Source organism: Patagioenas fasciata, chromosome 36 (assembly GCF_037038585.1).
Source record: "Patagioenas fasciata isolate bPatFas1 chromosome 36, bPatFas1.hap1, whole genome shotgun sequence".
Classification (NCBI taxonomy): Eukaryota; Metazoa; Chordata; class Aves; order Columbiformes; family Columbidae; genus Patagioenas; species Patagioenas fasciata.
Genome location: NC_092555.1, coordinates 3,351,229 through 3,365,000, shown reverse-complemented (window position 1 = coordinate 3,365,000; position 13,772 = coordinate 3,351,229). Strand labels below are relative to the sequence as shown.

The window sequence follows — 13,772 nt, the reverse complement described above, 5'->3', positions numbered from 1 at the left end:
GGGGGATTTGGGGGGATTTTAAGGGGATTTGGGGGGGATCCGGGGGGGACTTAGGGGGGTTTGGGGGGATTTTAGGGGGATTTGGGGGATTTTAATGGGATTGGGGGGGATCCTGGGGGGGATTTGGGGGGATTTTAGGGGGATTTGGGGGGATTCTGGGGGGATTTGGGGGATTTTAAGGGGATTTGGGGGGGATCCGGGGGGGACTTAGGGGGGTTTGGGGGGATTTTAGGGGGATTTGGGGGGATTTGAGGGGGATTTAGGGGGGATCCTGGGGGGATTTGGGGGATTTTAAGGGGATTTGGGGGGGATCCTGGGGGGACTTAGGGGGGATTTGGGGGGATTCTGGGGGGATTTGGGGGGATGTTAAGGGGATTTGGGGGGGATCCTGGGGGGACTTAGGGGGGATTTGGGGGGATTTTAGGGGGATTTTCAGTGGGATTGGGGTGGATTTTCCATGCAATTTTCAGTGGATTTTCAGTGCAATTTTCAGTGCAATTTTCAGTGCAATGTTCAGTGCAATTTTCAGTGCAATTGGGGGGATTTTGAGTGCAATTTTCAGTGCAATTTTGTGTGCAATTTTCACCGGATTTTCAGTGGATTTTCGGTGGAATCGGGGGGGTTTTGAGTGCAATTTTGAGTGCAATTTTCAGTGGAATTGGGGGGGATTTTCAGTGCAATTTTCAGTGCAATTTTCACTGGATTTTCAGTGCAATTTTCAGTGCAATCGGGGGGATTTTCAGTGCAATTTTCAGTGGAATTGGGGTGGATTTTCAGCGCAATTTTCAGTGCAATTTTCAGTGGAACTGGGGGGGATTTCAGTGGAATCGGGGGGGATTTTCAGTGCAATTTTCAGTGCAATTGGGGGGATTTTGAGTGCAATTTTCAGTGGAATTAGGGTGGATTTTCAATGCAATTTTCACCGGATTTTCAGTGGATTTTCGGTGGAATCGGGGGGGTTTTGGGTGCAATTTTGAGTGCAATTTTGTGTGCAATTTTCACCGGATTTTCAGTGGATTTTCAGTGGAATCGGGGGGGTTTTGAGTGCAATTTTGAGTGCAATTTTGAGTGCAATTTTCAGTGGAATTGGGGGGGATTTTCAGTGCAATTTTCAGTGCAATTTTCACTGGATTTTCAGTGCAATTTTCAGTGCAATTGGGGGGGATTTTCAGTGCAATTTTCAGTGCAATTTTCAGTGGAACTGGGTGGGATTTCAGTGGAATTGGGGTGGATTTTCAGCGCAATTTTCAGTGCAATTTTCAGTGCAATTTTCAGTGGAACTGGGGGGGATTTCAGTGGAATCAGGGGGGATTTTCAGTGCAATTTTCAGTGCAATTGGGGGGGATTTCAGTGGAATTGGGGGGGATTTTCAGTGCAATTTTCAGTGGAATCGGGGGGGGTTTTGAGTGCAATTTTGAGTGCAATTTTGAGTGCAATTTTGAGTGCAATTTTGAGTGCAATTCTGAGCAGGTTTTGAGCGGACGGGGGGGTGTGGGTGACCTTGTGGCGCTGGTGCCCCCCGAAGGCGATGCGGCGCGCGTCCTCCACGTTGTCGCAGACCAGCGCGTTGCCGCAGGCGTACTGCAGGGCCTTCTTGATGTGGGGGGGCTCGTAGCGGATCACGTCGATCACCAGCTTGGCCCCCTTCAGCTCCCGCAGCTTCTCGTCCGTCGGCTTCACCTGGGGGGGCGGGGAAAAAGGGGGGTCAGGGGGGTCCCCCCGAAACTCCTGGGGGGGGTAGAAGGTTCTTAAGGTTCAATAGGGAGGCCCAAAGTCAGGGGAAGGGGATGGGGCACGAGGGGGGCAATGGGGACACCAAAAAACATGGGGAGGGACGCAAGACCCATGGGGACCCCAAAAAACATGGGGAAGGACGTAAGACCCATGGGGACCCCCCAAGACCCATGGGGACCCCCCAAAACCTGGGGAGGGGACTGGACCCCAAGGGGGGCAATGGGGACCCCAAAAAACATGGGGAGGGACACAAGACCCATGGGGACCCCAAAAAACATGGGGAAGGACGTAAGACCCATGGGGACCCCCCAAGACCCATGGGGACCCCCCAAAACCTGGGGAGGGGACTGGACCCCAAGGGGGGCAATGGGGACCCCAAAATACATGGGGAGGGACACAAGACCCATGGGGACCCCCCAAAACCTGGGGAGGGACACAAGACCCATGGGGAGCCCCCAAGACCCATGGGGACCCCCCAAAACCTGGGGAGGGGACTGGATCCCAAGGGGGGCAATGGGGACCCCAAAATACATGGGGAGGGATGCAAGACCCATGGGGACCCCAAAAAACATGGGGAAGGACACAAGACCCATGGGGACCCCCCAAGACCCATGGGGACCCCCCAAGACCTGGGGAGGGGACTGGACCCCAAGGGGGCAATGGGGACCCCAAAATACATGGGGAGGGACATGAGTCTCATAGGGACCCCCCAAAACCACCAGGAAGGGACTGGACCCCAAGGGGTTCAATGGGCACCCCAAAAAACATGGGGAGGGACGCAAGACCCATGGGGACCCCCCAAGATCCATGGGGACCCCCCAAAACCTGGGGAGGGGGCTGGACCCCAAGGGGGCAATGGGGACCCCAAAAAACATGGGGAGGGACGCAAGACCCATGGGGACCCCCCAAGACCCATGGGGACCCCCCAAAACCTGGGGAGGGGACTGGACCCCAAGGGGGGCAATGGGGACCCCAAAAAACATGGGGAGGGACACAAGACCCATGGGGACCCCCCAAGATCCATGGGGACCCCCCAAAACCTGGGGAGGGGGCTGGGCCCCAAGGGGTTCAATGGGGTCCCCAAATCTCAGGGTGGAAAATGGGTTCTCCAAACCCTAAGAGGTGAAACCGAACCCCCAAACCCCCCCAAAAGTGGGGGTGTCCCCCCCACCTCCAAGTAGGAGGGGCAGCCCAAGACCTTCCTGCCCCTCAACATGTTCTGGATGCAATGGGGTCCCCAAACCCATTGGAGGAAACTGGAGCCCCCAAACCTTAGGGTGGAAAATGGGGTCCCCAAACCCCCTTGGAAGAGCCTGGGGGGTTGAAGTGAACCCCAAAACCCCCCAGAAATGGGGGTGTCCCCCCCACCTCCAAAGACTCAAGGGGCAAGAAGGTCTTGGGTTGATCCTCAATGTACTCAGTAGAAAGGGGTCCCCAAACCCATTGGTGGAAACTGGAGCCCCCAAACCTTAGGGTGGAAAATGGGGTCCCCAAACCCCCTTGGAAGAGCCTGGGGGGTTGAAGTGAACCCCAAAACCCCCCAGAAATGGGGGTGTCCCCCCCACCTCCAAAGACTCAATGGGCAAGAAGGTCTTGGGCTGATCCTCAATGTACTCAGTATAAAGGGGTCCCCAAACCCATTGGTGGAAACTGGAGCCCCCAAACCTTAGGGTGGAAAATGGGGTCCCCAAACCCCCTTGGAAGAGCCTGGGGGGTTGAAGTGAACCCCAAAATCCCCCAGAAATGTGGGTGTCCCCCCCACCTCCAAATAATCAGGGGGGTAGGAAGGTCTTGGGCTGCCCCTCCATGTTCTGGATGCAATGGGGTCCCCAAACCCATTGGTGGAAACTGGGTTCTCCAAACCCTAAGAGGTGAAACCGAACCCCCAAACCCCCCCAAAAGTGGGGGTGTCCCCCCCACCTCCAGGTAGTCGAGGGGCAGGAAGGTCTGGGGCTGCCCCTCCATGTTCTGGATGCAATGGGGTCCCCAAACCCATTGGAGGAAACTGGAGCCCCCAAACCTTAGGGTGGAAAATGGGGTCCCCAAACCCCCTTGGAAGACCCTGGGGGGTTGAAGTGAACCCCAAAACCCCCCAGAAATGGGGGTGTCCCCCCACCTCCAAAGACTCAAGGGGCAAGAAGGTCTTGGGCTGATCCTCAGTGTACTCAGTATAAAGGGGTCCCCAAACCCATTGGTGGAAACTGGAGCCCCCAAACCTTAGGGTGGAAAATGGGGCCCCCAAGCCCCCTTGGAAGAGCCTGGGGGGTTAAAGTGAACCCCAAAACCCCTCCAAAAGTGGGGGTGACCCCCCCACCTCCAAGTAGGAGGGGCAGCCCAAGTCCTTCCTGCCCCTCAACATGTTCTGGATGCAATGGGGTCCCCAAACCCATTGGTGGAAACTGGGTTCTCCAAACCCTAAGAGGTGAAACCGAACCCCCAAACCCCCCCAAAAGTGGGGGTGACCCCCCCACCTCCAGGTAGTTGAGGGGCAGGAAGGTCTTGGGCTGCCCCTCCATGTTCTGGACGCAATGGGGTCCCCAACCCATTGGTGGAAACTGGGTTCTCCAAACCCTAAGAGGTGAAACCGAACGCCCAAACCCCCCCAAAAGTGGGGGTGACCCCCCCACCTCCAGGTAGTTGAGGGGCAGGAAGGTCTTGGGCTGCCCCTCCATGTTCTGGACGCAATGGGGTCCCCAAACCCATTGGAGGAAACTGGAGCCCCCAAACCTTAGGGTGGAAAATGGGGTCCCCAAACCCCCTTGGAAGAGCCTGGGGGGTTGAAGTGAACCCCAAAACCCCCCAGAAATGGGGGTGTCCCCCCCACCTCCAAGTAGGAGGGGCAGCCCAAGACCTTCCTGCCCCTCAACATGTTCTGGATGCAATGGGGTCCCCAAACCCATTGGTGGAAACTGGAGCCCCCAAACCTTAGGGTGGAAAATGGGGTCCCCAAGCCCCCTTGGAAGAGCCTGGGGGGTTGAAGTGAACCCCAAAACCCCTCCAAAAGTGGGGGTGACCCCCCACCTCCAAATAATCAGGGGGGTAGGAAGGTCTTGGGCTGCCCCTCCATGTTCTGGACGCAATGGGGTCCCCAAACCCATTGGTGGAAACTGGAGCCCCCAAACCTTAGGGTGGAAAATGGGGTCCCCAAACCCCCTTGGAAGAGCCTGGGGGGTTGAAGTGAACCCCAAAACCCCTCCAAAAGTGGGGGTGTCACCCCACCTCCAGGTAGTCGAGGGGCAGGAAGGTCTCGGGCTGCCCCTCCATGTTCTGGATGCAATGGGGTCCCCCAACCCATTGGTGGAAACTGGGTTCTCCAAACCCTAAGAGGTGAAACCGAACCCCCAAACCCCCCCAGAAGTGGGGGTGACCCCCCCACCTCCAGGTAGTTGAGGGGCAGGAAGGTCTTGGGCTGCCCCTCCATGTTCTGGATGCAATGGGGTCCCCAAACCCATTGGTGGAAACTGGAGCCCCCAAACCTTAGGGTGGAAAATGGGGTCCCCAAACCCCCTTGGAAGAGCCTGGGGAGTTAAAGTGAACCCCCAAACCCCTCCAAAAGTGGGGGTGTCCCCCCCACCTCCAAGTAGGAGGGGCAGCCCAAGACCTTCCTGCCCCTCAACATGTTCTGGATGCAATGGGGTCCCCAACCCATTGGTGGAAACTGGGTTCTCCAAACCCTAAGAGGTGAAACCGAACCCCCAAACCCCCCCAAAAGTGGGGGTGACCCCCCCACCTCCAGGTAGTTGAGGGGCAGGAAGGTCTTGGGCTGCCCCTCCATGTTCTGGATGCAATGGGGTCCCCAAACCCATTGGTGGAAACTGGAGCCCCCAAACCTTAGGGTGGAAAATGGGGTCCCCAAACCCCCTTGGAAGACCCTGGGGAGTTAAAGTGAACCCCAAAACCCCTCCAAAAGTGGGGGTGTCCCCCCCACCTCCAAGTAGGAGGGGCAGCCCAAGACCTTCCTGCCCCTCAACATGTTCTGGATGCAATGGGGTCCCCAAACCCATTGGTGGAAACTGGGTTCTCCAAACCCTAAGAGGTGAAATTGAACCCCCAAACCCCCCCAAAAGTGGGGGTGTCCCCCCCACCTCCAGGTAGTCGAGGGGCAGGAAGGTCTCGGGCTCCCCGCGCTGCTCCTTGATGTACTGGATGCAGTCCCTCCCGGTCTTCTCCGAGTCCACGATGATGGCGTCCATGTTCTTGCCCAGCACCTTGGTGACCGCGATCTGGTATTTCTTCTGCGTGGGCTGGCAGAGGTCGATGAGGCGCCCGTACTGGGGGGCAAAGGGGCGAAAATGGGGGGCGGGGGGGGGGAATGGTCAGTATGGGGGGTGGGGGGGTGGGGGATGGGGTAAAAATGCGGGGGGGAGGGGTGGAATGGGGAGCAATGGAGGGGGAGGGGGGGAATGGGGCAAGAATGGGGGGAATGGGGGTGGAATGGTTCAAAAATGGGGGGAATGGGCCAAGAATGGGGGGAATGGGACAAGAATGGGGGGAATGGGACAAGAATGGGGGGGAATGGGGGTGGAATGGTTCAAAAATGGGGGGGAATGGGGCAAGAATGGGGGGGAATGGGGCAAGAATGGGGGGGAATGGGGCAAGAATGGTTCAAAAATGGGGGGGAATGGGGCAAGAATGGTCCAAGGATGGGGGGGAATGGGCCAAGAATGGGGGGGAATGGAGGTGGAATGGTTCAAAAATGGGGGGGAACGGGCCAAGAATGGGGGGGAATGGGCCAAGAATGGGGGGGAATGGGCCAAGAATGGTTCAAAAATGGGGTGGAATGGGCCAAGAATGGGGGGAATGGGACAAGAATGGGGGGGAATGGGACAAGAATGGTTCAAAAATGGGGGGGAATGGGGGTGGAATGGTCCAAGGATGGGGGGGAATGGGCCAAGAATGGGGGGGAATGGAGGTGGAATGGTTCAAAAATGGGGGGGAACGGGCCAAGAATGGGGGGGAATGGGCCAAGAATGGGGGGGAATGGGCCAAGAATGGTTCAAAAATGGGGTGGAATGGGCCAAGAATGGGGGGGAATGGGACAAGAATGGGGGGGAATGGGACAAGAATGGTTCAAAAATGGGGGGAATGGGGCAAGAATGGGGGGGAATGGGGGTGGAATGGTTCAAAAATGGGGGGAATGGGGCAAGAACGGGGGGGAATGGGCCAAGAATGGGGGGGAATGGGGGTGGAATGGTTCAAAAATGGGGGGGAATGGGGATGGAATGGTTCAAAAATGGGGGGGAATGGGCCAAGAATGGGGGGGAATGGGCCAAGAATGGGGGGGAATGGGCCAAGAATGGTTCAAAAATGGGGTGGAATGGGCCAAGAATGGGGGGAATGGGACAAGAATGGGGGGGAATGGGCCAAGAATGGGGGGTGAGGGGGTGGAATGGGCCAAGAATGGGGGGGAATGGGCCAAGAATGGGGGGAATGGGGGTGGAATGGTTCAAAAATGGGGGGGAATGGGGGTGGAATGGTTCAAAAATGGGGGGGAATGGGCCAAGAATGGGGGGGAATGGGGGTGGAATGGTTCAAAAATGGGGGGTGAGGGGGTGGAATGGTCCAAGGATGGGGGGGAATGGGCCAAGAATGGGGGGGAATGGGGGTGGAATGGTTCAAAAATGGGGGGGAACGGGCCAAGAATGGGGGGGAATGGGACAAGAATGGGGGGGAATGGGACAAGAATGGGGGGTGAGGGGGTGGAATGGGCCAAGAATGGGGGAGAATGGGCCAAGAATGGGGGGGAATGGGGGTGGAATGGTTCAAAAATGGGGGGGAACGGGCCAAGAATGGGGGGGAATGGGACAAGAATGGGGGGGAATGGGACAAGAATGGGGGGTAAGGGGGTGGAATGGGCCAAGAATGGGGGAGAATGGGCCAAGAATGGGGGGGAATGGGGGTGGAATGGGCCAAGAATGGGGGGAATGGGGGTGGAATGGTTCAAAAATGGGGGGGAATGGGGGTGGAATGGGCCAAAAATGGGGGGGAATAGGCCAAGAATGGGGGGAATGGGGGTGGAATGGTCCAAGGATGGGGGGGAATGCGGCAAGAATGGGGGGGAATGGGGGTGGAATGGGCCAAAAGTGGGGGGTAAGGGGGTGGAATGGGCCAAGAATGGAATAGGGGGTGGAATGGTTCAAAAATGGGGTGGAATGGGTCAAAAATGGGGGGTATGGGGGTGGAATGAGCCAAAAATGGGGGAGAATTTTGGGGGGGTTTTGGGTAGACTTTGGGGTGATTTTGGGGGAATCTTGGGGGTGACTTTGGGGTGATTTTTGGGGTGATTTTGGGGGAATCTTGGGGGTGACTTTGGGGTGATTTTTGGGGTGATTTTGGGGGAATCTTGGGGGTGACTTTGGGGTGATTTTTGGGGTGATTTTGGGGGGATTTTGGGGATGATTTCAGGGTGATTTTTGGGGTGATTTCGGGGGGATTTTCGGGGGGATTTCGGGGGGTTTTTGGGGTGATTTTTGGGGGAATCTTGGGGGTGACTTTGGGGTGATTTTGGGGGAATTTTGGGGGAGACTTTGAGGGGATTTTGGGAGAGACTCTGGGGGGATTTTGGGGGAGACTTTGGGGGGATTTCGGGGTGATTTTGGGGGGATTTCAGGGTTATTTTGGGGGGATTTTTGGGGTGACTTTGGGGGGATTTTGGGGGAGACTTTGGGGGGAGATTTTGTGGGGGATTTGGGAGAGATTTGGGGGAGACTTTGGGGGGATTTCGGGAGAGACTCTGGGGGGATTTTGAGGGAGACTTTGGGGGGATTTCAGGGTTATTTGGGGGGGATTTTTGGGGTGACTTTGGGGGGATTTTCGGGGGATTTCGGGGGGATTTCGGGGGGATTTTTGGGGTGACTTTGGGGGGATTTCAGGGTTATTTGGGGGGGATTTCAGGGCGATTTGGGGGGATTTCAGGGTGATTTGGGGGGGATTTTTGGGGTGACTTTGGGGGGATTTCAGGGTTATTTTGGGGGGATTTCAGGGTGATTTGGGGGGGATTTCAGGGTGATTTGGGGGGGATTTCAGGGTTATTTTGGGGGGGATTTCAGGGTGATTTGGGGGGGATTTCAGGGTTATTTGGGGGGGATTTCAGGGTTATTTGGGGGGGATTTCAGGGTGATTTGGGGGGGATTTCAGGGTTATTTGGGGGGGATTTCAGGGTTATTTGGGGGGGATTTCAGGGTGATTTGGGGGGGACTTTTGGGGAGACTTTGGGGGGATTTTCGGGGGGATTTCGGGGGGATTTTCGGGGTGATTTCGGGGGGATTTTTGGGGTGATTTCGGGGGGGTTTCGGGGCGCGTGCTCACGACGGAGCCGGGGTAGAGGCGCTTGATGCTGTCCATGATCTCGGCCTTGCGCTGCTGCCGGCTGCTCTCCTGGCGGTCGATGCGCGCGTCGCCCAGCTGCTCCATCACCTGGTTCAGCTCCTTGTTGATCTCGTCGATGCGGCGCTTGGCCAGCTCCACCTCCTCCGTCAGCTCCCCCTCCAGACGCTTCTGCTCCTCCAGGGACTGCCTGGGGACGGGGGACAGCTCGGGGACAGCTCGGGGACAGCTCGGGGACACGGGGACAGGGGACAGCTTGGGGACAGCTCGGGGACAGCTCGGGGACAGGGGGACAGGGGACAGCTCGGGGATGTGGGGACAGGGGTATGGGGACAGGGGCATAGGGACAGGGGTATGGGGACAGCGGCATAGGGACAGGGGTATGGGGACAGGGGACAGCTCGGGGACAGCTCGGGGACAGCTCGGGGACAGCTCGGGGACAGCTCGGGGATGTGGGGACAGGGGTATGGGGACAGGGGTATGGGGACAGGGGTATGGGGACAGCTCGGGGACAGCTCGGGGACACAGGGACAGCTTGGGGACAGCTCGGGGACAGCTCGGGGATGTGGGGACAGGGGTGTGGGGACAGGGGCATAGGGACAGGGGTATGGGGACAGGGGACAGCTCGGGGATGTGGGGACAGGGGTGTGGGGACAGGGGACAGCTCGGGGATGTGGGGACAGGGGTATGGGGACAGGGGCATGGGGACAGGGGCATGGGGACAGGGGTATGGGGACAGGGGACAGCTCGGGGACAGCTCGGGGACAGCTCGGGGACAGCTCGGGGACAGCTCGGGGACAGGGGTATGGGGACAGGGGACAGCTCGGGGACAGCTCGGGGACGTGGGGACAGGGGTGTGGGGACAGGGGTGTGGGGACAGGGGTGTGGGGACAGGGGACAGCTCGGGGACGTGGGGACAGCTCGGGGACGTGGGGACAGCTCGGGGACGTGGGGACAGGGGCATGGGGACAGGGGCATGGGGACAGGGGACAGCTCGGGGACGTGGGGACAGCTCGGGGACGTGGGGACAGCTTGGGGACAGCTCGGGGGACGTGGGGACAGCTCAGGGACGTGGGGACAGCTCGGGGACGTGGGGACAGCTCGGGGACGTGGGGACAGCTCGGGGACAGCTCGGGGACATGGGGACATGGGTATGGGGACAGGGGACAGCTCGGGGACATGGGGACAGGGGACAGCTTGGGGACAGCTTAGGAACATGGGGACAGGGGTATGGGGACAGCTCAGGGACATGGGGACAGGTCCCTCCAGCCGCTTCTGCTCCTCCAGGGACTGCCTGGGGACATGGGGACAGCTGGGAGACAGCTCGGGGACAGGGGACAGCTCGGGGACAGGGGACAGCTCGGGGACACGGAGACAGCTTGGGGACAGCTCAAGGACATGGGGACAGGGGTATGGGGACAGCTCGGGGACGTGGGGACAGCTCAGCGACCAACCCAGGGACATGGGGACAAGGGACAGCTCAGGAGTGGCCCACAGACATGGGGACACCTCAGGAACTGCCCCAGGGACATGGGGACAAGGGACATGGGGACAAGGGACAGCTCAGGGGTGGCCCAGAGACATGGGGACAGAGACACAGGGACAGGGGCCACCTTGGGGACACTGAGGTCACCTTGGGGACAAGGGCATGGGGACAGGGGCCACCTCAGTGACCGCTTTGGGGACACAGGGATGGGGACACAGGGATGGGGACACAACAAGAGGGACAGGAGCCAGGGGCCAAGTTTGGGGCCAGTTTTGGAGTGAATTTGGGGCCAGTTTTGGGGACACTTTGGGGCCAGTTTGGGGACACTTTGGGGACACTTTGGGGACACTTTGGGGACACTTTGGGGACAGTCTCACTTGCTGGTGGCGATGTACTCCTCCAGTTTCTCAATGCGCTTCTGGTTCTCCTCGATCTCCCGCAGCTTCTGCTTGATCTTGGCCTGGGGGGGAGAGGATTTGGGGGTGTCCGGGGGATTTGGGGGGGGACCAGGGGGGTTTGGGGTGTCTGGGGTGGTTTGGGGGGACCCAGGGGGGTTTGGGGATGTCTGGGGGGGGTTGGGGATACCCAGGGGGATTTGGGGTGTCCAGGGAGACTCAAGGGGACCCAGGGGGGTTTGAGGTGTCTGGGGTGGTTTGGAGGAACCCAGGAGGGTTTGGGGTGTCTGGGGTGGTTTGGGGGGACCCAAGGGGGTTTGGGGAGTCCAGGGGGGTTTGGGGGGACCCAGGGGGACTCAGGGGGACCCACGGGGGTTTGGGATGTCTGGGGGGTTTGGGGTGTCCGGGGGGACTCAAGGGGACCCAGGGTGACTTGGGGTGTCTGGGGGGGTTCAGGGGGTCTGGGAGGGTTTGGGGGGACCGAGGGGGAGCTTGGGGTGTCTGGGGGGGTTTGGGGTGACCCAGGGAGGTTTGGGGATGTCTGGGGGGGTTTGGGGATGTCTGGGGGGTTTGGGGTGTCCAGGGGGACTCAAGGGGACCCAGGGGGGTTTGGGGATGTCTGGGGGGGTTGGGGATACCCAGGGGGATTTGGGGTGTCCAGGGAGACTCAAGGGGACCCAGGGGGGTTTGAGGTGTCTGGGGTGGTTTGGGGGGACCCAGGAGGGTTTGGGGTGTCTGGGGTGGTTTGGGGGGACCCAAGGGGGTTTGGGGAGTCCAGGGGGGTTTGGGGGAACCCAGGGGGACTCAGGGGGACCCACGGGGGTTTGGGATGTCTGGGGGGGTTTGGGGTGTCCGGGGGGACTCAAGGGGACCCAGGGTGACTTGGGGTGTCTGGGGGGGTTCAGGGGGTCTGGGAGGGTTTGGGGGGACCGAGGGGGAGCTTGGGGTGTCTGGGGGGGTTTGGGGTGACCCAGGGAGGTTTGGGGATGTCTGGGGGGGTTTGGGGATGTCTGGGGGGTTTGGGGTGTCCAGGGGGACTCAAGGGGACCCAGGGGGGTTTGGGGATGTCTGGGGGGGTTGGGGATACCCAGGGGGATTTGGGGTGTCCAGGGAGACTCAAGGGGACCCAGGGGGGTTTGAGGTGTCTGGGGTGGTTTGGGGGGACCCAGGAGGGTTTGGGGTGTCTGGGGTGGTTTGGGGGGACCCAAGGGGGTTTGGGGAGTCCAGGGGGGTTTGGGGGGACCCAGGGGGACTCAGGGGGACCCACGGGGGTTTGGGATGTCTGGGGGGGTTTGGGGTGTCCGGGGGGACTCAAGGGGACCCAGGGTGACTTGGGGTGTCTGGGGGGGTTCAGGGGGTCTGGGAGGGTTTGTGGGGACCGAGGGGGAGCTTGGGGTGTCTGGGGGGGTTTGGGGTGACCCAGGGAGGTTTGGGGATGTCTGGGGGGGTTTGGGGATGTCTGGGGGGTTTGGGGTGTCCAGGGGGACTCAAGGGGACCCAGGGGGGTTTGGGGATGTCTGGGGGGGTTGGGGATACCCAGGGGGATTTGGGGTGTCCAGGGAGACTCAAGGGGACCCAGGGGGGTTTGAGGTGTCTGGGGTGGTTTGGAGGAACCCAGGAGGGTTTGGGGTGTCTGGGGTGGTTTGGGGGGACCCAAGGGGGTTTGGGGAGTCTGGGAGGGGTTGGGGGGAGCCAGGGAGGTTTGGGGGGACCCAGGGAGGTTTGGGGATGTCTGGGGGGGTTCAGGGTGTCTTGGGGGTTTGGGGTGTCTGGGGGGACTCAAGGGGACCCAGGAGGGCTTGGGGTGTCTGGGGTGGTTTGAGGGGATCCAGGAGGCTTTGGGATGTCTGGGGGGATCAGGGTGTCTGGGGGGTTTGGGGTGTCCAGGGGGGACTCGAGGGGACCCAGGGGGTTTGGGGTGTCCAGGGGGGACTCGAGGGGACTCAGGGGGGTTTGGGGTGTCTGGGGGAGGCTGGGGGGACCCAGGGGGACTTGGGGGGAACCACAGGGGTTTGGGATGTCTGGGGGGGGTTTCAGGTGTCCAGGGGGGCTTGGGGGGACCCGGGGGGGGTTGGGGTGTCCCCAGGGCCTCACCTCGGTCTCCACCTTCTTCCTCTCCTCCAGGTCCAGCCGGTCCTGGTCGGCCTTCTGGTCGCGGTTGAACTTCTCCAGCTCCTGGGCCAGCGTGGCCGCGCGCTTGCTGGCCTCCTCCTTCAGCCGGTGGTACTTCTTCACCTGCACCCCCACAGCGCGGTCACACGGGGCCACCGAGGGCCACCGAGGGCCACCCAAGGGCCACCCAAGGGACCAACCAAGGGACCAACCATGGGACCAACCATGGGACCCAACCATGGGACCCAACCATGGGACCCAACCATGGGACCCAACCAAGGGGTAAATTAGGGCTCAACTAAGGGCCACCCAAAGGGACCACCCAAAGGGACCACCCAAAGGGACCACCCAAAGGGACCACCCAAGGGTCACCCAAAGGGTAAATTAGGGCTCAACTAAGGGTCAACCAAGGGGACCAACCAAGGGACCCAACCAAGGGACCCAACCAAGGGACCCAACCAAGGGCAACCAAAGGGCCACCCAAAGGGCTCAACCAAGGGGCCCAACCAAGGGGCTCAGCCAAGGGACCAATCAAGGGACCAACCAAGGGACCCAACCAAGGGACCCAACCAAGGGCCACCCAAAGGGTAAATTAGGGCTCAACTAAGGGCCACCCAAAGGGCCACCAAAGGGACCAACCAAGGGACCCAACCAAGGGACCCAACCAAAGAGACCCAACCAAAGAGACCCAACCAAAGAGACCCAACCAAAGAGACCAA

General features: G+C 60.0%; 1 protein-coding gene across 1 annotated transcript in view; it reads right to left on the bottom strand.

Moving 5' to 3' along the window:
• The window catches only part of SMC1A (structural maintenance of chromosomes 1A), a 43,152-nt gene that overhangs the window by 16,596 nt on the left and 12,784 nt on the right, over nucleotides 1–13,772 (bottom strand). Inside the window, exons 7-11 of the mRNA XM_071801253.1 lie at nucleotides 13,036–13,176; nucleotides 10,924–11,006; nucleotides 9,043–9,250; nucleotides 5,820–6,005; nucleotides 1,501–1,680 (exon numbers count right to left, since the gene is read on the bottom strand). Coding sequence (XP_071657354.1) covers nucleotides 1,501–1,680; nucleotides 5,820–6,005; nucleotides 9,043–9,250; nucleotides 10,924–11,006; nucleotides 13,036–13,176 — 798 coding nt within the window. The remainder of the gene's footprint in view (nucleotides 1–1,500; nucleotides 1,681–5,819; nucleotides 6,006–9,042; nucleotides 9,251–10,923; nucleotides 11,007–13,035; nucleotides 13,177–13,772) is intronic.